This window comes from Lissotriton vulgaris, chromosome 1_1, assembly GCF_964263255.1.
Source record: "Lissotriton vulgaris chromosome 1_1, aLisVul1.2, whole genome shotgun sequence".
Classification (NCBI taxonomy): Eukaryota; Metazoa; Chordata; class Amphibia; order Caudata; family Salamandridae; genus Lissotriton; species Lissotriton vulgaris.
The window spans coordinates 985,692,400-985,715,650 of NC_141685.1; the positions used below are offsets into that span (position 1 = coordinate 985,692,400).

A 23,251-nucleotide genomic window follows, 5' to 3' on the forward strand; every position below is an offset into this window, starting at 1 on the left:
CATCAGACCACCCTTGTGGTGGAGTTTGTGTCATATGGGAATCACTGGTCTTCCCATCCCAAATTCGACCATATAGTGTCGATGCGGGAAAGGTTGTCAAGAACATAGTCTTGTTGTGACACCCTGAGGTGATGTGAATGAAACAAGTGCAGTGCTCATAGAATATGTTAAATACAATTGACTACCAGGACTCCAAAAAACATTACAATAGAAGTCCAAGTGTCAAGGATTAAAAACACGCCAAGTAGTAAGACTACTCAATGGCGCTGTGCAGTACGGTCGACATGTTTCAGCTTTAAGAGCAATTAGCTCAGCTTTCTTCAGGACCTTTGACAAAAAATATAGCTACTGCAACTACATATGATGTAGTTGAGTGAAAGATAATATAAATGTACCGGCCTCCACTTCCGCTTGTGTTCGTAGCGAGGGCACCGACGGACAGAGCGGGGCCTCATACTCCCGAGCGGTTGCCGGGTGAGGTGAGGTCATCACCCACACAAAGCTGGGAAGAAGACACTTTTCTTTCCCTCCAGTGGACATTTAAGTATACAAGTTCCAGGTATATATGTAACTCTGTATCAGTACCTTTATATTATCTTTCACTCAAACACATCATATGTAGTTGCAGTAGCTATATTTTTTGTCAAAGGTCCTGAAGAAAGCTGAGCTAATTGCTCTTAAAGCTGAAACATGTTGACCGTACTGCACAGCGCCATTGAGTAATCTTACTACTTGGCGTGTTTTTAATCCTTGGCACTTGGACTTCTATTGTAATGTTTTTTGGAGTCCTGGTAGTCAATTGTATTTAACATATTCTTTGAGCACTGCACTTGTTTCATTCACATCACCTCAGGGTGTCACAACAAGACTATGTTCTTGACAACCTTTCCCGCATCGACACTATATGGTCGAATTTGGGATGGGAAGACCAGTGATTCCCATATGACGCAAACTCCACCACAAGGGTGGTCTGATGGGAATTACTTTAGCCTTTTTGTGACTAATAGTCTCAGATTTTTACAACCCTTTGTCTCATACACTCAGCACTAGTGCCTCACGGTCGCTATTGCAGTTACACACCGTTTGTAGACCTGGTCTGCTCTTTTTTGTGTTTTTTACCTTGGTATAGGGGAGCGAGCAGAAAGGTCATTAAATATTTCCCCCCGACCCTCCACACACCTGTTTGTTTTTTTAGACCACATGGCAGCCTGGGAGGCAGGTGCTCTACAAGAAGGCTCAGTGGTCAACGGAAGTGAGACAGAAGCTGATGTTGGATCATTTTGAGGGAGGAATGGGCATGTCTGGCGTTTGAACAGGCTCACGATGGTTCAGGATTGTTGAACGGGACAGAGGGTACCACTGAGCAAAGATTATGAGAAGACAGTTGGTGGCTAGTTGCACCCTGGGCATGGAAAGGCACTCTCCAACTCACCTTAACTGGTTCTGCCTTATAAGGGCTGGCCCTTTTCTCTTCCTCTCAGTCACTAGTCAGACCCCCCCCCTTCCTGCCCACCAAAAATTAATAGACCTTCAGGTGTTAGTAGATTTACACCACTACACATACTGTTCCATTAACAGCATATGAGAGAGGTTTTTTTTAATGCTGGAGTGTAGAGCACCTGGATGCTAGTAGTTCTCTGTGTGTGTTGTGCGCATCTATATAATGAAGCCACTAGGATCCATCAGGGTTGGCCTTGGTTTAACGTGGCACAGGTGGAGGATGAGGACAGCTAGAGGAAGATTACTGCCTGCATTCCTTTGGCTGTATAGTGTAGTAGACCAAGTAATTAAAGTGAAACAAGATGGAGATAGGGCTTCCCTTAGAAATTCAATGAGGACTTACTTAGCAAAGGGATGCCGATCGGTCCTTCTGAATCACTGCTATTTGGTAGATGGTGGAGGTGATGAGTAGGACCGTTTCTGTATGGTCAAAATGCGGAAGCTTCTAGGGAGGGCCTTCTTTTTCTTTTGCTTCAGGAAGAATGATGAAAGACAGGAGCAGAAATCTTGCACTCTATTGTGCCTTTATTTTGGATACTATTACTTGTAGCCACTTCCCCCTGCTACCTTCTGATGAGGTAATCACTTACACAAAGCCTGGCTCTAAGAAACAGTCTGTTAAAGACACATCCAAAAGAGAACCAACCCAAACTCGTTCTGAAGCTTTAACCAACTATTACGCATCCAGTCTGTAAAATGTGTATAAAAAATGGGATCCAAAACACCCACTTTGCTCCAGTCCAAAGATCTTCCTGGCCAAGGAAGTGTGTGCCTAACAGAGTTCTGAAAGAACTAGTTGTAGAGTAGCTGGAATGTTCTATGTAAGGTGGAATATCGGACTGGGGAATTGGATTCTGTTGTTATGAAGAAAGGGGAGTTGGAGTAGAGAAACTGTAAAAGGAAGCTGGGGGCAACTAATGGAGAAAAAACTTCTGATTAAACCACATGCTGCATGGTGGATCTTTACACCCTTGTCTGCATGACAGCAAATCTCCCAGAGATGAGCGAAACTAAAAGTGACTCCGTGCTGTAAAGGGGTTCCCTCTTTCTTTCTGTGCAGTTCCCTTGGCTTACTTCACCCTGGCTGTTATACATAAACTATCCAACACCTTTTGTCTGCTGCCAACGTATACCTAACCAGCATGGTTTCTTAAATATGGTCTGGTCATGCAGAGTGGTGATGATGTAATGGTCAATAGTAGTGGACAATTTGAGGAGTGCACAGGGAAATTAGTTTACTTCAGCTTTAAAAAAACATGGTATCCTTGGGTTGCACTTGAGACATAGGTGGGTATTCGATGAAGGTCTGTGGTGCTGGGTCTCTTACTGACAGAAAAAGAGTAGTAGTGAAATGTTGGATGCAAGACAAGTCCAGCTTATAAATCCTGATGTAAAGACGTATAAAGTGGGCTATCGCCATCAGATGCCTTGAGTTTGCACTGATGAGAAACTGGTGATGATGCAAATAGTAGAAGAAATAGGAGTGATAATGTGATTAATGGAGAAGAGAGAGGAACTCAAGCCTAAACAGTGTCATTATCCTGTTGGTATTGTGGCAAAGTGATTCTGCACAGCCTAAGATAACAGCAGGCAGTGGAGTGGGGGTGGGATCTGTTCTTGGAGGTGGCGGGAGTCGCGTATGTCGGCTACCACCATGACCCTGGCCCCCGAGAACAAGTTGTCCGCAACCTCCACCCCTTCCCATCCCCAGAAAAAGACCTCCATCGCAGAACCCCCACTTGCCTGTACTTGGGCAGCAAACTTAGATGCCGCCCCGGGTGGCAGTACGTCTGACTACGCCACTGATGCGAAGTTATTTGCAGAGGGCACCACGACTCCTTACAAAAGGTGCCTTCTAGAAATATGTATTAAACGGAAACTGCTGCGGAGCCTACTGAGCATTACACAACAAAAACATGTTCAGTGTTTGTGTTTTATGAGAACAATATAAAAATAAAAGAGGTGAAATTTAGACCCAAGTATGTCACAGTGAAAATAAAGACTCATTAAGAATGCCCCATGGAGAATAGCTGAAATTCATCCCAGGAGTTTATATTCCACAGTAAATAAAGCTGAATGTAAAATTCTGAAAATATTACCCAAAGACATCCTATTAAAATGAAATAAAATTTAACACCGGATGTACCATTGTGCTATTCATGCCAGGGTGTAATAGGATAAATAAAATAAAGCTCTACTCATGAGATCTGTAAGATCAGAATCTGCAGAGAAGAAAGGTGAAATTCAAGCTCAGATGACAGAAGATTAGCGTAGAATTCAGATCCAAAAGAGTATATGGAAAGGATAATTGAAGTAACACTCGTAACCAGATGGTATGGCAAGGAGCAAACACTAGGACTGTCATGTACAGTAGACATAAGGGAGTGAAGTGAAAAAAAGGTAACATTCAATCCATTGAAACTATAAGTACAGCATAGAACAGTACAAGTAATATCTGTAAAACAATCTGCAAAGTGAGTAAAAGAAATGTACTTGCAAAAAATGAAATGCACGAGATGGGAAGCAACTGGTAAAGGAAAACAGGAGTCGACTTCAGCACATGATGTGGAATAAACAACAAAGAAACAGCTAAAACTCAGGAAATTTACAAAGATGACGAAGAGTAATGACAATAAAAAGCTACGCTACTGTGAATAAAGGCAACTTTCAAACCTAGAGCACTCATCAAAAGATTGTATGGAGCATCAATCAGTTAATTTTAGATCTGAAACAAGATTAGGTCTGCTTTACCACACAACCCAGATCCCTGCAAGCCCTGCAAAATGATTACATAATAAATGTTTTATCAATGCTTTCTAAAACCGACTTTTACAAGAACTTCCAAAATAAATATTAAGCTCGTCTTAAAACACAAAGATTTGTAAGGTAATTGCCTAAGAAAAATGCTCGAATGTTTCAACCTCACACGCAATGCAGATCCCCCTTGTTCATTGCACTTTGCAAGGCTTCCAGTCATGCACCGAGGGGTACTTACTTGTGAAACTTGAGCGTGAGGTTGCTGTAAACTGCTGCATATTCTTCAGGAGATGTAAGATGCTCGAAGGGCTCCACTCCAATGCACTCTGCAGGGGTTGGGGGGGGGGGGGGTACAAAGATGTATTGTAAGAGGTAGCACATACTACAATCCCGCAAAAGATAGAGGTCAGAAACTCCCAGCAGAATATCAACTTTGACAAACTGTTTGCTCTTAAGGTAGCAGAGTCCACAAGGTCTGGAGCTGAATTCTTGTTGACAGTATCACTACTCAGACCAACAAGTCTTTGTGGACCCCAACTCCTAGTTAAAGGTAGTGCCTGGCATTTGTCTCACTGTTTCTGACTAAATACTGCACCATATAAGATCTCTCTATAGCTCCACTCACTCATCACAAAAGTCATTGAGAAGTTTCGTGACCATAAAGAGTCAAAAGTCCAACTTCCTTTATAAGGTTGTGTATCTCAGAGGTGACTTGCAATATCCTTTTTAAAGTATGGCCGAGGGTATTCTATTCCTTATTACACATGATCAAACCATCACCCTTCCCACCCACTGCTTGAATCCTTGGGGTTTCGCTCTTTCATATGAAAGAGTATTGCTGCAGACACGTAGAATAAAAGCAGAATGTGTTTTGAGAAGCTAAACACACCAAGAAAGCATTTAATAATTTGTTGCAAAACAGATTAATATCAGTTTAATGGCATACAGATAAAAAAAACGTGGCATCTCAGAATGTATAGAATATCCTGAGGTTTTACCATTCCAGTAATGATCTTAATCGTGCAAACAACAATGTTGTGATAAATATCTCCTCATAGCTAATCACTGTTAGAAAAGAAGATCAGAAGAAAGAAAAGCCATTTCTTGTGCTATTGTTCAAACTGTAACTATACTCTGTGGCCTGCCTTTCACCCTGGCTGCTGGCAGGAGGCATTATGACGCCCCAACTTAATAACTTATTACAGTAGAGAAGCTATGTTATGTCATTATTACAGTTGACTAAAAAGGTTACAACTCCACAGTAATAAGAAAATTAGGGTGGGCCTTCATACAGAAACTGCAGAGTCCTGTGTATAATCCAGTCTGGATTGGAAAATTACAGCTAGAGGTCAGGATGAGGGTTGGTAGGAAACTACAGCAACATTGGCCGCCAGCAACACACATAACTGCAGCTGAAACGTATGTCACATAAGGGCACAATACTATCATCAAGCTGCGAGGCTGTTAAATAGAGGACCACCTCAATGCAAGGATGGACACTCGAGCTGCATTTTTAATTAGAGATTGTGGTATATGTGAAGTTCTTCCCGGTGAAAGGTGACAAAGTGGAGGCTGTCTCTTTTACAAGAGAAGCGCTGGGAGCTGGTTCTTACTGAAAAAGTGAAAGACCTGCTCACAGGGAGAGATGGTGAGCACTGTTGGTTATTCCCAATGTGTTATGGCATGTGTTGAGCCTCTTCACTGAAAGACCGTAGTGGGAGTTTAGTTCTCAGAGAAATGGTTAGGAGATTGGCTCTTACTACAAGATGGGTTTGTTCAGCTTAGTGGAGAGACGTGGTGGAAACTTCATTTTTTGCTTGGTGACAGACGGCGGGAAGCTTCAAGTTCTCCAAGTGATATGTAGCAATACTTTCAGATGCTACAAGTGTGGCCTTCAAAAGTCCTTCCTTTTATTAAGTGCCATACAGTACATCTTTCATGAAGCACTGTCAGTTAACATGATTCTGCTTTTTATTGCGGGAATACAAGCAGTGATTCCAGCAAGGAGGGGAAGATATTTTATACACTTGTGCAAATTTCCATCCAAATTATCTATTCTTTTACCTGAAATGATGCTAGGGTCGATGCTGAATGTGTCATTAGCTGGGTCGATGCTACCTTTGCGGTAGTACTGTTGGCACAGCAGGAGGGCAGACTGGTTTGGGCCATTTCCGTGCACATAAGCATAGCGCCCTGTTGTCTCATTTGGAAGAGCCAGGTACTGGAAGGAGAGAGAATGAAAGACTTTGGTGGGGATTAGACGCTGCACAGAAAAAGAAGATCGTTAACTTGCTTAGGACACAAGTCTTAACACCAGAACTGAAAACATGGCCCCCAAGTGTAGCTTATTAGACTGAGGAGACGCTTACCCCGCTCCAGATTTATGCACAAATTCCATAACTGGTACAGCATGCCTCAATATTGCATATAATTCAAGTATCACAAAAAGTCGATGCTCAATCTAAACATGGAAAATATGTTACCAGGCTAGAAGGCATGGATCTCTAATGCAGTCATCCAGACAAAGACATTTAACCACCTCAGCACACACAATCATATCATAAGGTTAGAAAGGGTTAGTCTCACCTTACTGCACATATACAAATGATGATCCTGCAAGGCGCTCAGTAACCACGGATAGGAAAAAGTGTCTCCTACCTGCACATATCAGAATCAGCAGAATAGCCTAGCTCGCAATGTGTACATCTTATTATCAGGACTTGGAATGCATGTCTCCCAGTTGCAGACATCAGTACGAGGAACTTCTAAACGAGGAACCTACTTGCGATACACACCCCGTGTTACTGGTGCAAGAGAATCTGCTCCCTTTGACATATCAGATTGAGGAGGCGGTGAAGATCCTCAGTATGTACACACTGACCACACTGGCGAGTATGACACAATCCGGAAGATATCAAAATGAAGATACACTCAACCACCTCACGGTGCACAACACTTTAAGGGCAGCAGAGAGCATACCTTCATAAAGCGTGTACAAGACACGCAAGCTGCTCACGATACACACATTTCCAGGGAAGGGTACCTCCACGCTACACATCAGAACAAAGCAATACTGAAACAGCTCACAATATGTACACTGCAGGTGCTTGAGAAGGAGCCTCAGATACCAGCATGGGAAGTGAATGGGGGGGAGGGAGGGGGGGGGGGGGGGAGAGACACACTGGAAGTTGAGCTGCAAGCAAAGGCTTACAGAGCTGCTATGCCCAACTTCACAATTCAAATTATTGTCTCTTTAGGAAACAGAGGAAGAAATCCATCAAGGGGTTCTGTACATAGACCACAACTCCACATCCTGACGGGTAAATGCAGGTAATCTTCCTAGCTTATGCCAACTCAAACAAGTTTCATACCGGTCATCCAGTACATGAAAACATAACTTGTACATAGGTGGACCCTGTGAAAGTAAGCCCTATTTGGTTTCCTGCAATTCCAATTCATTGATTGAGCTATTGCCGACGACTGGCATACAAGGCTGACTAAGGTTCAGTAGAGTATTGGTGTGTCATTCACTCTTTATTGAAATAAGAGGTCCCTCACACCAGATGTCATTGCTCGACACACTGATTATGTACTTGGAGACAGAGACACCTTCTCTGATCTCACAGATGACAAACTTGCTCTTTGCATCCCCTGGGGACCAAGGCCATCCTCTGACCTGCGATATTAAAGACTCACCACAGTTAATGACTCTGGGGCTGGGTTATTCCCCAGGGTCGGAGACTCATGTGGGGGCCAGATATACCTCTCAGATCTCAATCATGTTATGGGGATGCAGCTATCGAATGTCACTGCAGACAAAGGGCTCTTGATGAACACATTCCTCACTTAAATCTGCACAATCACCACACTAACTCACAACCTCAAAACTGGACTACACTCGCGTCTACAGAGATTTAGAAGCTAAGATTTGCACAGTCTCAAATTGACTTTTATCGCTCAGAATTACTTTATTTCTGCTTTTTCCCTGAACTAAGTTATGCTGTGTTGAACACTTTTTATGACATGGTTTGTTGTATGCCACGTGTTTACTATGTGATATCTAATATTTTGCTCATTATGTAAAGCGCTCTGAAACCCTACCTTGGGTCTGGTTCGCGCTATAGAAAACTCTAAAAATAAATAAATAAATATTAGGGGCCCAGGTCAGCCAATAATCATAGGCATTAAAGACTTATTGGCGCCCACGGCTCACTATTCCTGAACCCAGGTAACCTGAACTCTACTTCTCTTCTCAACTAATTCGTGCACAGAGGTTCAGGATCACGGGGAACTGAATAGCTAACCAGTGCAGAGGCTCACATGTCTGATTTCATCCACACCATCCTGCACAACTGCTTTACAGACAAAAAACTTTAACACCAAAGGTTACAGGTTGTCAAGAGTCTTCACTTTGACGATTTTACTCATGTGCCAGCAGATGACATAAGAAGCTATGTTTCTTTCTTCTCTTAGTATAAAGAAAGATGGTCCTTGACTTTGATTTAAGTAAACACTTGAATGAATTTCATTTGTTTTTCGGTTATGCAGTTAAATTTGCATACATTGATTAAATCAAAACAGTGGGAGAGATGTATTCAGTAGTAGACAAAACCTAAAGAGTTTGACACAATTGACTTGGAAAAACCAGGGAATTGAGAAAGCAATCAACATATAACCACACTATGTATATTTGTTATATCAAAAATTCAATTATTTATTTACAATTAGATAAAACAGTTGTCTAAGCGGCGCAGTGGACTATCGAGAGTATAGTCAGTGAGGAAGGGAAAGGGGTGCTCAAGTGATAAGGAGAATGGAGAAAAAGACAAAGGTGATAAACAATTATATTATTTACACAATACAAAGCGGGATAGCCCCCGCTATCATGTAGGCCTGTCCTCTATAGTTGTCAATTGGGGGGTAGGGGGGGGGGGGGGAAGAAAACTAGGAGGGATACAGGCAAGTCAAGTGGTAAGCGTCGACGTTTCGACCCTGGTGCTCTTGGGATATTCAGGACCTCAGCTGCGGGTCTTCTTCAGGACAGTGGGGGGGGGTGGAAGGAGGAGCGGCGGTGTAGCTGGGCCGTTTTCCAACAGATCGTCTGGATTTTACACCAGTGAAGTAGTAGGACAGCGCCCGAAATTCTTTTTAGCGGCCCTACTCAGAACACCAGCCTGATAGACAGCCAATACATTTTCTGACCACCACAAGACACTAGGTGACCTATCCATTAGAAGCGTGGACGGAGGTCCATACTCCTACTACTTCACTGGTGTAAAATCCAGACGATCTGTTGGATAACGGCCCAGCTACACCGCCGCTCCGCTATATGTTGATTGCTTTCTCAATTCCCTGGTTTTTCCAAGTCAATTGTGTCAAACTCTTTGGGTTTTGTCTACTACTGAATACATCTCTCCCACTGTTTTGATTTAATCAATATATCAAGGACCATCTCTCTTTATACTATTCATACCCAGGTCCTTTGATTCTGTGGGTGAACCCCATTGATTTAATGGTCTCTTTCTTCTCTTAGTCAGAAGACTCCTCCACTCACAAATCAACTCTGTCCAAAGTCGTGGACATCCAAAGCTAGTAACCTCTTTAAAGACAGCACCCAAGTCAGGTTTACCTGTTTCATACTTTCACATAAGGCCGGCTGCTGAAACAATGGGAATGACAGAGGACAGGCATTAACTACAAACTCAATTTTTGGAAAATGTTAAATGCTTCTGTGGTGTTAGCTGCTTTTCCGTTACTGTTACTATTCAGTTATTCCAGGTTTAGTGATCCCAGCACAAAGTTATTACCCTCAAATGACTGTATGCTTTCAAAGGAAATAAGCAGTGATGTGTCGCAGGAAGCACTGGCAATATAATGAGAATGAAACCTAAATGCGCCTTCTACTGACCTGCTTTGTACTTGATCAAGGTAAACTGAATCCCCATGAGGCACACTAATAATGTTACTTTACTGCTAATAGGAAGAATCCAACGCATTTTGTAAGTCTGAGTCAAGTCAAGAAATTTGTATAGCGCACTACATACCCAGAGGGTTTCAAGGCGCTTAGGAAGGGGAGGAAGATTATTTGTCAAATATCCATGTTTTTAGCTGCTTTCTGAACGCTAGGTGGTTCTGGGTGAGGCGAAGGTAAGCGGGGAGTGAGTTCCATGTTTTAGCAGCCAGGTAAGAAAAGGATCTGCCTCCCATGGTGGTCTTGTTGATGCGAGGTACAGTGGCGAGGGCTTGGCTGGAAGAGCGTAGTTGGCGGGAGGGAGTGTAGAAGGATAGTCGAGAGTTGAGGCAATCTGGTCCGATGTCGTAGAGTGATTTGTGTGCGTGGGTAAGCAGTCGGAAAGTGATCCTTTTATTGACGGGTAGCCAGTGGAGGTCTTTAAGGTGACCAGAAATGTGTTCGTTGCGTGGGATGTCTAATATGAGCCTGGCTGAGGCGTTTTGGATTCGTTGGAGTTTCTTCTGGAGTTTGGCGGTGGTACCTGCGTAGAGGGTGTTACCGTAGTCCAGTCGGCTCGTGACCAGAGCGTGGGTGACTGTTTTCCTTGTTTCGGAGGGGATCCAGCGAAATGTTTTTCTGAGCATGCGAAGAACGTTGAAGCAGGAAGAGGATACGGCGCTGACTTGTCTGTTCATTGAGAGTGAAGAGTCCAGGATGACGCCAAGGTTCCGTGCGTGGTCTGTCGGGATGGGTGCTTTTCCGAGAGCTTCCGGCCACCAGGAGTCGTCCCAAGCAGAGGGGGATGTACCTAAGATGAGGACTTCTGTTTTGTCTGAGTTCAGTTTTAGACGGCTTTGTTTCATCCATTCGGCAACTTCTTTCATTCCTTCGTGTAGGTTAGTTTTGGCGGTGCCGGGGTCGTTGGTAAGAGAAAGGATCAGATGAGTGTCGTCCGCGTAGGAGATGATGTTGAGGTTGTGTTGGCGTGCGATGGCCGCGAGGGGGCTCATGTATACGTTGAAGAGGGTGGGGCTGAGTGAGGATCCTTGAGGTACTCCGCATACGAGTTCAGAGGCTTCTGACTTGAATGGAGGAAGGCGGACTCTCTGGGTTCTTCCGGTGAGGAACGAGGTGATCCATTCAAGTGCTTTTCCTTGGATTCCGATGTTATTGAGGCGTTGTAGAAGGGTGCTGTGGCAGACTGTATCGAATGCTGCAGAGAGGTCGAGGAGGATGAGGGCGACTGTGTCTCCATTGTCCAGTAGAGTTCGAATGTCGTCTGTTGCTGCGATGAGGGCGGTCTCAGTGCTGTGTTTTGCTCGGAAGCCAGATTGTGAGGGGTCGAGGGATTTGTTGGCTTCGAGGAAGGCGGCGAGCTGGTTGTTGACGGCTTTCTCGATGACTTTGGCCGGGAATGGAAGAAGCGAGATGGGGCGGTAATTTTTGAGTTCGGTGGGGTCGGCTGTTGGTTTTTTCAGAAGGGCGGTGAGTTCAGCGTGTTTCCAGCCTTCTGGGAAGGTAGCGGAGTTGAAGGAAGAGTTGATGACGTCTCTGAGGTGCGGTGCTATGACGGAGTCTGCTTTGTTGAAGATGTGGTGAGGGCATGGGTCTGTGGGGGATCCTGAGTGGATGGAGTTCATCAGGCGGATGGTTTCCTCAGTGGAGATTGGCTTCCAGGCGTTAAGGGTGTTCACGGGGGGAAGATGGTCAGCAGATGGTAGGGTGGGTTGGTTTCCGGGTTGGTTGTCAAAGCTGTTGTGGATGTCTGCAATCTTGTTGTGGAAGAATGAGGCTAGGGAGTCGCAGAGGGTTTGAGAAGGGGTGATGTCGTTGGAGTTGGCCGAGGGATTGGAAAATTCCTTGACGATGTTGAAAAGTTCCTTGCTGTTGTGGGCGTTGTTGTCAAGTCGATCCTTGAATGCTGTTTTCTTGGCTTTTCGGATCAGTTGGTGGTGAGTGCGGGTGGCGCTTTTGAAGGCGTCCTTGGTGCTGGTGGTTGGGTCTTTTTTCCAGGCCTTTTCAAGGGAGCGGCAGAGTTTCTTGGACTTCTTGAGATCATCGTTGAACCAAGAGGCTTTCTTGCTGCCAGGTTTGCTTTGACGTTTTTTCAGTGGGGCTAATGAGTCGGCGGTGTTGGATAACCATAGGGAGAAGTTGGCGGCGGCTTCGTTGGCGTTAGAAGAGAGGGCTGGGGAGTTTCGAAGGAGCGATGTGGAGATTTGGTCCGTGGTGATTTTGTTCCAGTTTCTTTGAAGGGTAGGTTGGGAGTGGTTGATGGGTTTCGGCTTGTTGTAGGTGAAGTGAACGCAGCTGTGGTCGGTCCATAGGAGATCCGTAGTGTGGCTGAAAGAGACATGATTGCTGGATGTGAAGATGGGGTTGAGTGTGTGACCTGCGATGTGGGTGGGGGAAGTGACTAGTTGTTTAAGTCCGAGGTTGGCGAGGTTGTCCACGAGGGTGGCGGTGTTGTGGTTGTTTATCTTTTCAAGGTGAAAGTTGAGGTCTCCCAGAAGAATATAGTCTTTGGAGGTGAGCGCGTGTGGAGAGATGAAGTCCGTGATGTCTTCACTGAATTTTGCGCGAGGTCCTGGTGGTCTGTAGAGGAGAGTGCCTCTGAGTGTTGTTTTGGGGTCGATGTGGATTTGGAAGTGAAGGTGTTCGGAGTTGGCGAGGTTGGCGTCAGAGCAAGTTGAGATGCGGATGGATTTCTTATGAACGATAGCGATTCCTCCTCCTGTGTGGGTGGTACGGTCTTTGCGGGTGATCTTGTAGTCTTCAGGGATGGCAATGGTGATGTCTGGTGCGGAGGAAGCGTTCATCCATGTTTCTGTTAGGAAGGCGACGTCTGGAGAGAAGGAGTCTAGTAAGTTCCATAGGTCAATGGCGTGCCTGTGTACAGCCTTTGCTGGATATGCACTCTAGTACTCCCAGCATACTGCATACTGCCTTCAGTCTCATTCTATGTGTTGACTTTATTCTCTCCAAGCTAAATTCTTTGCTTCTAGCCTACTCCTATGCTCAAAACCGCCAATCTTTAAACAAGACTGACACTAGAGGTCACTCCCCCCATAACAAAGTATTTGCAAATTTAAGTGAGCATCCTTCACTTGCCACCTATGAACGGACATTTATTCCTCTTCCACTTCTCCGAGTTTGGGTTGAAGAAAAACAACCATTAATTCAGAGGGGGGAAGGGTGAGGGAAAGGAAAGGAGTGAGTCACTTGAGAACAGAAACTACAATAAATTAAATAATCTCCGTGTGAGAAAGTGCCATCTTTCTTGCATTGGTATGCCCCCACTTTTTTCTGACTGCTGATTTCCTTTGACTGAGTGTGCCCTGGGCTCCTGCCAATCAGGTACCCAGGGGCCTGTGTTCCTTCCCTAAAACTGTGTCACAACTAATTCCCAATTGACATCTCTGGCCACCTGTCAGCCCCTAGTAAATGGTACCCTAGGTACCCAGGGCATGGTGACCAGAGAAGACCCCTAAGAGCTGCAGCACCCATTGTGCCACCCTCAGGGGCCGTGTACCCTGACACCCACACACTGCCTTTGCAGGCTGAGTGTCTAAGTACAGAACCAAACAAAGAGTCGACATGGCACACATCCCTGTGTGCCATGCCCACATAACCCACTGCCCTGGCATACTTCAGTCACCCCTCTAGCTGGGTGCCCTATGCCAGAGGTGTGGGCACAGGCGCATGAGCCCTGTGCCCCTACAGTACCCAGAGCCATTCCTGGGCACTGTAAGAGCAGTGAGGCCATTAAGAGTACATGGAGCTGGGAGGTTGTCATTACGAACTCCACAGCACCATAATGGCTACACTGAAGACTGACAAGTTTGGTATCAAACTTCTCTGCATATTAAACCCGCACTGATGCCAGTGTGGGATTTAATGTAAAATGCACCAGAGGGCATCTTAGAGATGCCCCCTGAAAACCTAACCTACAATCCACGTCTAGGCCGAGTGGCTGTAGAGGCTGCCACACAGCAGACATGTTGCTGGACCCCTGGGTGGAGAGCCCACCCCGCTCTCCTGGGCCTGCAACAATGCACATCCTGGGCGAGGTGCTAGGTTTCCTCCCCCAGGATGGGCAGGGGGATGCTTCAAAGGCATACCGCCTCTGTGAGCTTCTCCAGACCATTTGCTGTACCCAGCAGCTGGCCCCCACCAGTCCTGACCCCCACTCTGGCGGGAAGACAGTGGGGGAAAACTATATCAGGGTTGAGCCAGCCTGTGCCAACCCCACCCCTGAGGTGGGGGAGACGAGGTGAAGCACGACCCCGGGCTCCGGCCATCTTCAAGATGGGGAGCCCTGCCCAATCACAGCTAGGCTCCTGCCCCCCCTCCCACATGAGAGGAGTAGGCTAGGGGGTTTACCCACCCCAGGACAGGGACCTATTGGTCCCTGTCCTTGCCCTACCTGTAACGCCCCTAAACTCAGTATTTTGGGGCTCCCTGAACCTTCCTTCCTCAGATCCCGATAAGAAAAGAAGAAAGAAGATCAAGAGGAAGAAGACCCGCCGTGCAGCTGCTAACAACAGGACGACAACAACTGACTTGGCCCCAGCCCTACCGGCCTGTCGATCCTGGAACCTGCTCCTGCCTAATCCCGGCGACTCCTGTGGACAGCAACCTTGGGATACCCAGAGGACCTGCCTGCCTTGACCCTCTTAAAGCCTGGGACTCCCATCAGCAGAGGCTCTGCTGCAACAACACCCCTGGTGCCAGCCAGAAAGCTCCGGACCAACCCACTCTGCACCTGCCGAGCCCGGCGCGTGCCTAAGTGATCCAGGACCACGAGGCCGCCCCCACCCCCCCGACGACTGAGACCCGAAGTCCACTGCCCAAAGACCCTCCTCAACGACCCCGACGACGCCTGCAGCCTCAGGACAGAGGACCCCTCCGACCGGGACCAGCAAGGGGGTAAGATTTCCCGACCTCAAAAGACACCCCTGCACCCGGCGCAACTCGGCCCCCTGTGCCCAACTCCTAGGTGCCTACCTATCCTCCAAGACCCCAACTTACCCCTTGAAGTGTTGGTCGCTCCAGAAGATCCTTCGTCCCCGAGCCTGCAGCCTTTGTTCCCTTTTCAAGTTCCTCATTGAATAACATTGAGTGCCCGATGGCTCAAAAGCACCCTGCACCCAGCCTCCCGAGTGCCCCTGGCAGTGCAACCTGTACCCTATCCTACTTCCCTATTTGCCCTGAGCAAGTGACCAGGAGCCCAGCTCCCACAGCCGTGTGGCCTGCTAGCCAGCAGCCACCAACCGGAGGCCCCCTTTCCCTCATTGGATAACATTGGGCCTAACTACCTCTGCACCCGGCCGCCCCTGTGCTGCTGGGGGTGAACCAACTGTACTTACCTGACCCTGGGGGACACCTGAGTCTATGCCCAGAACCCTCACTTCACCAGCCAAGTACTCACCTGGAAACCGATAACTCACTTACGTGCCATTGGATAACATTGACTGGTTTGACTCGAAAAATATTTTAAGTGTGAAGTTTTGGAAACTAAAAATGTTCATATACAATCACCCGAATTTCGAAGTACTCACCTGTGATCAGGGGAGAAGCCAGTAATGTACCTTGTAGCCCAGTACTGTACCGCAAAAGTAATCCTTATTGGGTTTACTAGTAACTTGTATTTTCTCCATAGGAATCCATTGTCTGGTTTTCTATGAAATTTCTTCCAAGTGTCTACTTTTGAAAACTAGAAATATTCTTTAAAAATCATACAAAATACTGAAACGTAATTACTTACCTGTTTTGAGTTGAGACCCCAGTGCTAGCCCCAGGAGACCAGTACTGGATTATAAAAGTAACAAGATCGTACTTTACCTGCAACCTGAATTGTCTCACATTGGATAACATTGCCAGATTCCTGGTGAAAAGTTTTAAGTGTGAACTTTTAAAATAGTTTTTTATTCCTGAAAAATCACTACAATACCTAAAACGTTTTTGCTAAACTGTTTTCAGCTTAGACCCCAGGACTGAACCTAGGAGCTAGTCCTGGAATTACCAAACTAATCTACAAAGAAGTCAACTGTGTTTATATAAGGAAATCCTTTGAGCTCAATGCTAAATTGTGTGTAGAATTGTGTTGCCTACTGCAAACCTTGAACCTATTGTCTTTACAAAGTTTATTGCTTTCCTGCAAAGTACTCATCTGAGACCTCTCATATTGAGAACAGTATATTTTTTGATACCTGTTGGTTCTAGAAATAAAACAACTATATCTTTTGATATAAAAACAATTGGCCTGGAGTCCAGTCTTTGAGTGTGTGAAACCTTTTGCTGACTGAGTGTGTACAACAAATGCTTTACACTGTCCTCTGGTACTGCCTTACTGCTCGACCAAGCTACCATTTTTGAGAGTAAGGTCAGACCTGACTTAAACCTCTGTTATACCTCTGGGGTCTGTGGACTCTATACACACTGTACCTTATTCTGGTCCAATATATAGAGACACTTTCTCACACTCCGTGAAGACTTTCTCCTAAACATGCAAATTCTGGCACACGCTCAAGCCCTGCTGCTTGGCCGATTCTGATGGAGTAGTGATAATTTGCAGGGCACTGTAGTGAATGAGAATTTGTGTGGCTACCATTACAGGTGCACCACAAATAACACTTGCAAGTACGCCACCAATACCATCTTTAGGCACACTGCTAGTACTACTTGTGAGTATTCTGCTGCTACTGGCAGAGCAAGACCCCCTCTTATGTTAAACATATTGCTTCTGCCTTCAGAGACCTTCAGAGACCTTCAGAGACCTCCATTAGGCACCAATGTCATTCATGCCCAATCGATGTTGGTCAACTGGGTCTACAAAGCCCTGCGGAGCGTCGACTCTTGATACTTGGCATGCCACTTGAATCAGCACGTAAACAAGCGTGACTCGCCTTGTCTGGTTGCTGTGCCTCTAGTCAATCACCTAGGGTTGGAAAATCTGTAAGCGTGGTGATAAGCAGAAGCTTAATATCAAAGGCTAGTTGCGAGTTCTTATGCCATGCTCATGTCTTCTGATGGGCAGCCAGTATGCTTTATGTTATGGAGTGCGCGTTAAATTGTACAGAGTTGATATTTTCCCCAACAGTGTATTTGGATGTCCCCTGGAGCCAGAAGGAAAACCTATCTCTATTGGCTAGTTTTTAGCCTGATCAACAAACTTTGACTCATCGCCGCCCAGCAGGCTGTGAGCTACCCATACCATGTGCTTCCTTACACAACATCAGCCTGTGAATGAGGAAGGGACACTTTGAAAGCAGGAGCTACTGGAAGAGTACATCAGAGTCACAAATAAATACCACATACTGACGAAGCAAGAACAGGAAAACCTTCAAACTAATAACTTCCAAAATTCTATTCTTATTTTGATAGGCAGAGGAGCAGGAAAGAGTGCGTACTAAGTAAAGTCAGTGATGCTACAACACCGAGGCTAATGAACAGTCTTGATACGGCTGGTCGTGCAGGTCTGTGATCAGTGTCTGGGTGTCAATGGAACTGTAGGGAACCATATGAGACCCGCAGAGAATTGCTTAATAGAGTATAAGAGAAATACAAATTAATGTCCAACTTTCCCAAAGTTATATGCTCATTTACCTGCAGACCTTGCCCATGATGGTTCAGCTGAAGTTAGCATCTTTTAAGTGGTTATCTCCGATATGAGAGGATTCCTTTTATGTTTGTCTGTGCATGCCCAGCCTCGAAAGGAGTCATGCTGCTGTGTCAGCTAACGATTTGTGGTACAGCTGACGAGTGGTGTTTACTCGGAATGATGCCCTGTTGTGAACCACTAACACTAGGGTGAGTCAGGCCTAGCTACCTTATCCACAGTTGGTGAAGTCACATAAACAAGACAAGGCTGCACTACGCTGAGCATAATAAGTGTTTCAACATCATTCTAATATCAGCTTAAAGGAGGGCTGTCCAACAAAAGCATTAGAGAGCTGGATCCTCGTCAGACATTCAGGGTAACCATACTATATGGGACCAGGACTTGACAACCACTTTGAATTTACTTGCATGTCGTAAAAGAAAAGAAAGTCACAGAATTCTGAATACATATAACAGCTTGGAGAAGAGCATACCATCCACACACAGACACAAGCTGCTCAAACGAGAGGCAGAAGCATCAAAGCCCAGGAAAAAAGCAGGCGGAGGGGCAGACTGGCTATGGGGAGGCCATTTTCTCTATGTAGGCTGCATGCAGGCAACATGGAGAAAAGGGAGAGTGCACATGACTGGTTTGGTCGGCCCCAGAGGGCCGACCAAACAGTCAGGGCCCGCAACATTGGGCAAGCCACTTCTCCCTGACCTGTCCACCCGCACAACACCAACCAAACACTTCTGCTTTCTCACAGTGCAAGAAGCAGAAACATAAAATGGTAAGTTTTACCATTTTATGTTTCTGCTTCTCACACTGCGAGAAAGCAGTGGGCGACACTCCTCTGCCCTAGTGAAGGAGCCACCTCAGTCAAAATGTCTGCTATTAACAGGAACATGCCACCGAGCTCTAAAGGTGCCATGTACCATCCTTTTTGATTGCTTAACAGTTGCCTGTTGCTGCAGTTCTGTTTGCAATTCTTTGGTTTTTTATTTTACTTTCCAAGGCTTGGCCACAGACCTGCACACCTGAGAGTCAGAGAACATGCAGCAGGGGATGAGACAGTCTGTGGAACATGAGTAATATACTGAAGATGCTGCAGGGGCTAATAAAGGTGGGCGTACTTCGTTCTGCTTAGCGTAAGGAAGCCAAATAAATGTAAATAGCCTGAAAGGGCTATGCTGTTTAGGTGCTCTATGGTGGGTTGTCGGCATACTACGGGGGTTTCCTCCGTGCCAGGGACCACAGACCCCATGTGTTGTCTGGCTGGCTTTAATATGCAGTTATTTCAGGAGGATTGTAAAACGCTGTCTCAGTTGTGCAGATATCTGATAAACTACTAAGCTCTGCCAATAAGGCAGTACTCAACTGTACAAAGGCACCGTGCTAACAAGTGTGGAGAGTGTGTTTTTCCCCCCAGAATTTTGCAGGTAGGAGAATTGGTTTGGGTTGGTAGCTCTATACAGTTCTGTGGACATGGGCTTTGTGTGGGGTGATGCTCCTCGCAGTGGGGTAGTCTCCAGCCTGGAGCACCCACAGGAGGCACAAAGAGGTGTGAACCATCTGATTCTGGCTAAGAACAGCCATAAAGACCATGATCAGGAAAGAGACAAAAGGGTGGTTTTACTTAGAAGATCCTACTCACTCCAACAAACAACCTGCAGCTCCCTTTACCCACACCATCTACCAAGATCCAGTGCCACAGAAAGGACCTAATCACATGTCTATTAGAGCCTGGTCTCCTTTGTCCTCACTTCACTGTCTAGGTCTCTCCCAGTCTGCACCCTAATAGACTTCCACAGTCTGGGAATAAAACATCAAACCCAAATTGGGCACAGGAACAGGCCAGGGACATCCAAATGGAACCTACAGACTTTCATCACTCTGCTTCACTCATACATACAATGCATATACTACAATAGCCGCATTCACAAACACGAACTACATACACTTGGATGGGTTTAAGTGACAAAACAGGTTATAAATCGGACTGCACACTGGCAATAAACTCTCAGCTAGTGCCAAATAATAAATTTTAGGCGAGTGAGTGAAAAAAAAACTTTAATTTACAGACTAGTGAGACAAGATCTTCAAATGAGACCTTTTCTTTTCATTTATTTATTTATTTATTTATTTTTAGAGTTTACTATAGCGCGAACTTGAACCGATTAGGTTATCCAAGCGCTTTACATAGCACCAGTTCCGTTACATGTTATCAAGGCACTTTACATAGAATCAGTTACGTTACACATTTCAAGAACACGTTTCTTTTTGTTCTAGTGAATAGGGTTATCTCTTCACACGGGGGAAGGGATACACCTGGCTATAATCCAACAGTCACACAGGCGACTAGTCGTTACAGCTATAACTCTAAACACAGGGAGGGGATACACATGGATACAATCTAAGAATCACATAGGATATTAGTCATTAGAGTTATCTTCTATCTACACAGGAGAGATATGACTGGAAACACTCTAAGGGTCACATAGGGGTGGTAGAGAGTACAAAGGTCCACTGCAAACACTAGTGATAAGAGTCAACTACATACACATAGGAAGGGATATGACTGGTTAAACTCTAGGAGACGCATAGGGGTGGTATATGGTGTAAGGACTTCAGCGAATACCAAAGCTTAGCATTATTGCAATCGGTCAAAGGTCTACTGCATACACTAGTGATTAGAGTTATCTCTATATACATAGGGAGGGGATATGACTGGATAAGCTCTAAGAGTCACATAGGAATGGTATATGGTGCAAGGTCTAAAGCAGATACCATTAATTAGAGTTATTACAATAAGTCAAAGAGCAGAGTTCCATAAGTGTTGATGCAGTCTCACACTACAGCAGTAAGTGTAACAAGCATTAGAAATGCAATAGGTCTCGCAGCATTAGAGTTAGTGCTTTTAGAATTGTTAATGGTTTTTTTTGTAAATCTTTAGCATGAGGTTGAGGGTGAGTGAGGGTAAGGGGTTGAGGGTGAGTGAGGGTGAGGCTGAGGGGTTGAGGGTGAGTGAGGGTGAGGCTGAGGGGTTGAGGGTGAGGGGTTCAGGGTGAGTGAGGGTGAGGGGTTGAGGGTGGGTGAGGGGTTGAGGGTGAGTGAGGGGTTCAGGGTGAGTGAGGGGTTGAGGGTGAGTGAGGGGGTGAGGGTGAGTGAGGGTGAGTGAGGGTGAGTGAGGGTGAGTGAGGGTGAGTGAGGGTGAGTGAGGGTGAGTGAGTGTGGGTGAGTGTGGGTGAGTGTGGGTGAGTGTGGGTGAGTGTGGGTGAGGGGTTGAGGGTGAGTGAGGGTGAGGGGTTGAGGGTGCCTGACCACCTGTCATCGAGAGGAATACTTAAATGTTGCATTTTGTGTCGGTATACAGTGATTAAATGCAGTATCACATTTCTTATGTGGCAATAATTTTTATGCGGTGTGCATTCAAAATAAAATTGGTTCCTAAAAGTCTTCAAAGTCTTCAAAGTCCTTCCCGCCTCGGTGGTCTGCGTCACGCCCTTGAGGCCAGTCATGACGGGTTCTATAGGGCTAGGCCTATGTATATTAATAGTTTAGACCCGGACTGGCAAGGCCTGTACTGATACACTTGTAATTTGTGGCCGAGCCTGTTTGCACGGCCCGGAGGAGGAGGGGGGCACTCGTGTGCTGGTGGTTTTACTGGCCCTGAGCCAGGCTTCTATACGCAGTAGAGCGATGGGCTCTGCGGCGCCACGATAACGCATAGGTGGGAGCTGAGCTGCAGAGCAAGAATAGCTAGGAATGTTACTGAGCTGCAGGTTCTCGGGTGCGTGCAGGGGCGCAGCTTCCGTTGGTGCAGCAGGTGCAGTGGCACCGGGGCCCGGAAGGCTCCACTGAACCCTGGTTATTGCTGTTAATTCACAGTTAAAACAGCAGCTAGGGGCCAGTGTCCGTCCCTGAACTAGACACCAGGGCACACGGGCTAAGCCACTGGGTGCGCGCAATTTTCGTGCACATATAAATGAGTGTGTAGGCGTCAGCTAAGCCGGTTTGTGAATGAAAGATGGGAACATCAAGAGGGTATGAGCTGTGGAGGGCACAGAGACGAAAAGAAAGAGATAGTAGTTGAGATAGGAGAGTGGACAAGCGAAAGAGAGCGAGAGAAGGGTGAGCATGAACAGAGAGGAAGGACGAGGGAGGTAAAGAGGTGGATGGAGAGAACACGGGGTGACGTTGAAAACGGGGGGCAAAGCAGGAGATGTAAACATTGGATACACGGGATGACGAGGAGAGCGATATAGGGTGGAGTGGATGAAATGAGAACACTGGAAAGACTAGAGATATATAGATAGGGATGGAAGCGACTATATGGGGACAGGATGAAACTGGAGAGAGACACGGGAGGGAATAGAAGAAGGAAACGGGGCTGAGAAGGCAGCGCTGCAGATGGGGGAGGGGGAAAGCAAGGAGCCGAAATGGCCAGGGAAAAAGAACTACAACATGTACGATGAAATAAATTACAAAAAGAAAATAAACTGACGTCACATGTCATGGAACCCACTTGCAAGAACACGTGTTCGGGTTTAAAGCCCCCTCCTTTCCTCCATTCCCAACACTGAGCTCTGTCTGGCGGGCTTGAACAGCTGTGAGGAGGCCGACCCCTCCAGGAGACCCCGTCCCCCGCTAAAGTGTCACCGAGCTGGGTGATGCATGACGCCTGAGAAAGCAAATTAACCTCAGCCCCCTCTGGGAGTGGTGGGGGGGGAGGGGGAGGGTATAGAGAGGGAGAGGAGGAGAGACAGGACAGGGGGAAGCAGCAGAGACACGGCGGGTAAAATAAAAAACAAGCCTTTCACCGTAACACGGCGGGCAGGGGAGGGGGCGGAGAGGGGAGAGGAGAAGTGCGACAGGGGAAATGCGAGACGGCGGGAAGGGGAGGGGGCGGAGCGGGTCTGTGCAGGGGAAGCTGCCTCGGGCTGGGGGTGCTAGGAGAGGAGGAGGGGGGAGGAGAGTAGGGGAGGCACGGCGTTCTAGCAGTGCAGGAAGAGCGGAGCTGCTGAGAGATGCTGGGACTGGTGCTGGGAAACATTTGTGCAGAGCAAGGCTGGCCCATGATGTCCGGGGGCGAGGCGATCCAGGCAGGCAGGGGAGGAGAGGAGGAGGGTGGAGGAGAAGTGCGACAGGGGAAATGCGAGACGGCGGGAAGGGGAGGGGGCGGAGCGGGTCTGTGCAGGGGAAGCTGCCTCGGGCTGGGGGTGCTAGGAGAGGAGGAGGGGGGAGGAGAGTAGGGGAGGCACGGCGTTCTAGCAGTGCAGGAAGAGCGGAGCTGCTGAGAGATGCTGGGACTGGTGCTGGGAAACATTTGTGCAGAGCAAGGCTGGCCCATGATGTCCGGGGGCGAGGCGATCCAGGCAGGCAGGGGAGGAGAGGAGGAGGGGGGAGGAGAAGTGCGACAGGGGAAATGCGAGACGGCG

General features: G+C 46.7%; 1 protein-coding gene across 2 annotated transcripts in view; it reads right to left on the reverse strand.

The window, feature by feature from the left end:
* Positions 1 to 23,251, reverse strand: part of MCOLN1 (mucolipin TRP cation channel 1) — a 209,339-nt gene that overhangs the window by 86,067 nt on the left and 100,021 nt on the right. For both annotated transcript variants that reach the window (XM_086960614.1, XM_086960622.1), the window contains exons 4-5: positions 6,322 to 6,478; positions 4,496 to 4,583 (exon numbers count right to left, since the gene is read on the reverse strand). In XM_086960614.1, coding sequence (XP_086816740.1) covers positions 4,496 to 4,583; positions 6,322 to 6,478 — 245 coding nt within the window. The remainder of the gene's footprint in view (positions 1 to 4,495; positions 4,584 to 6,321; positions 6,479 to 23,251) is intronic.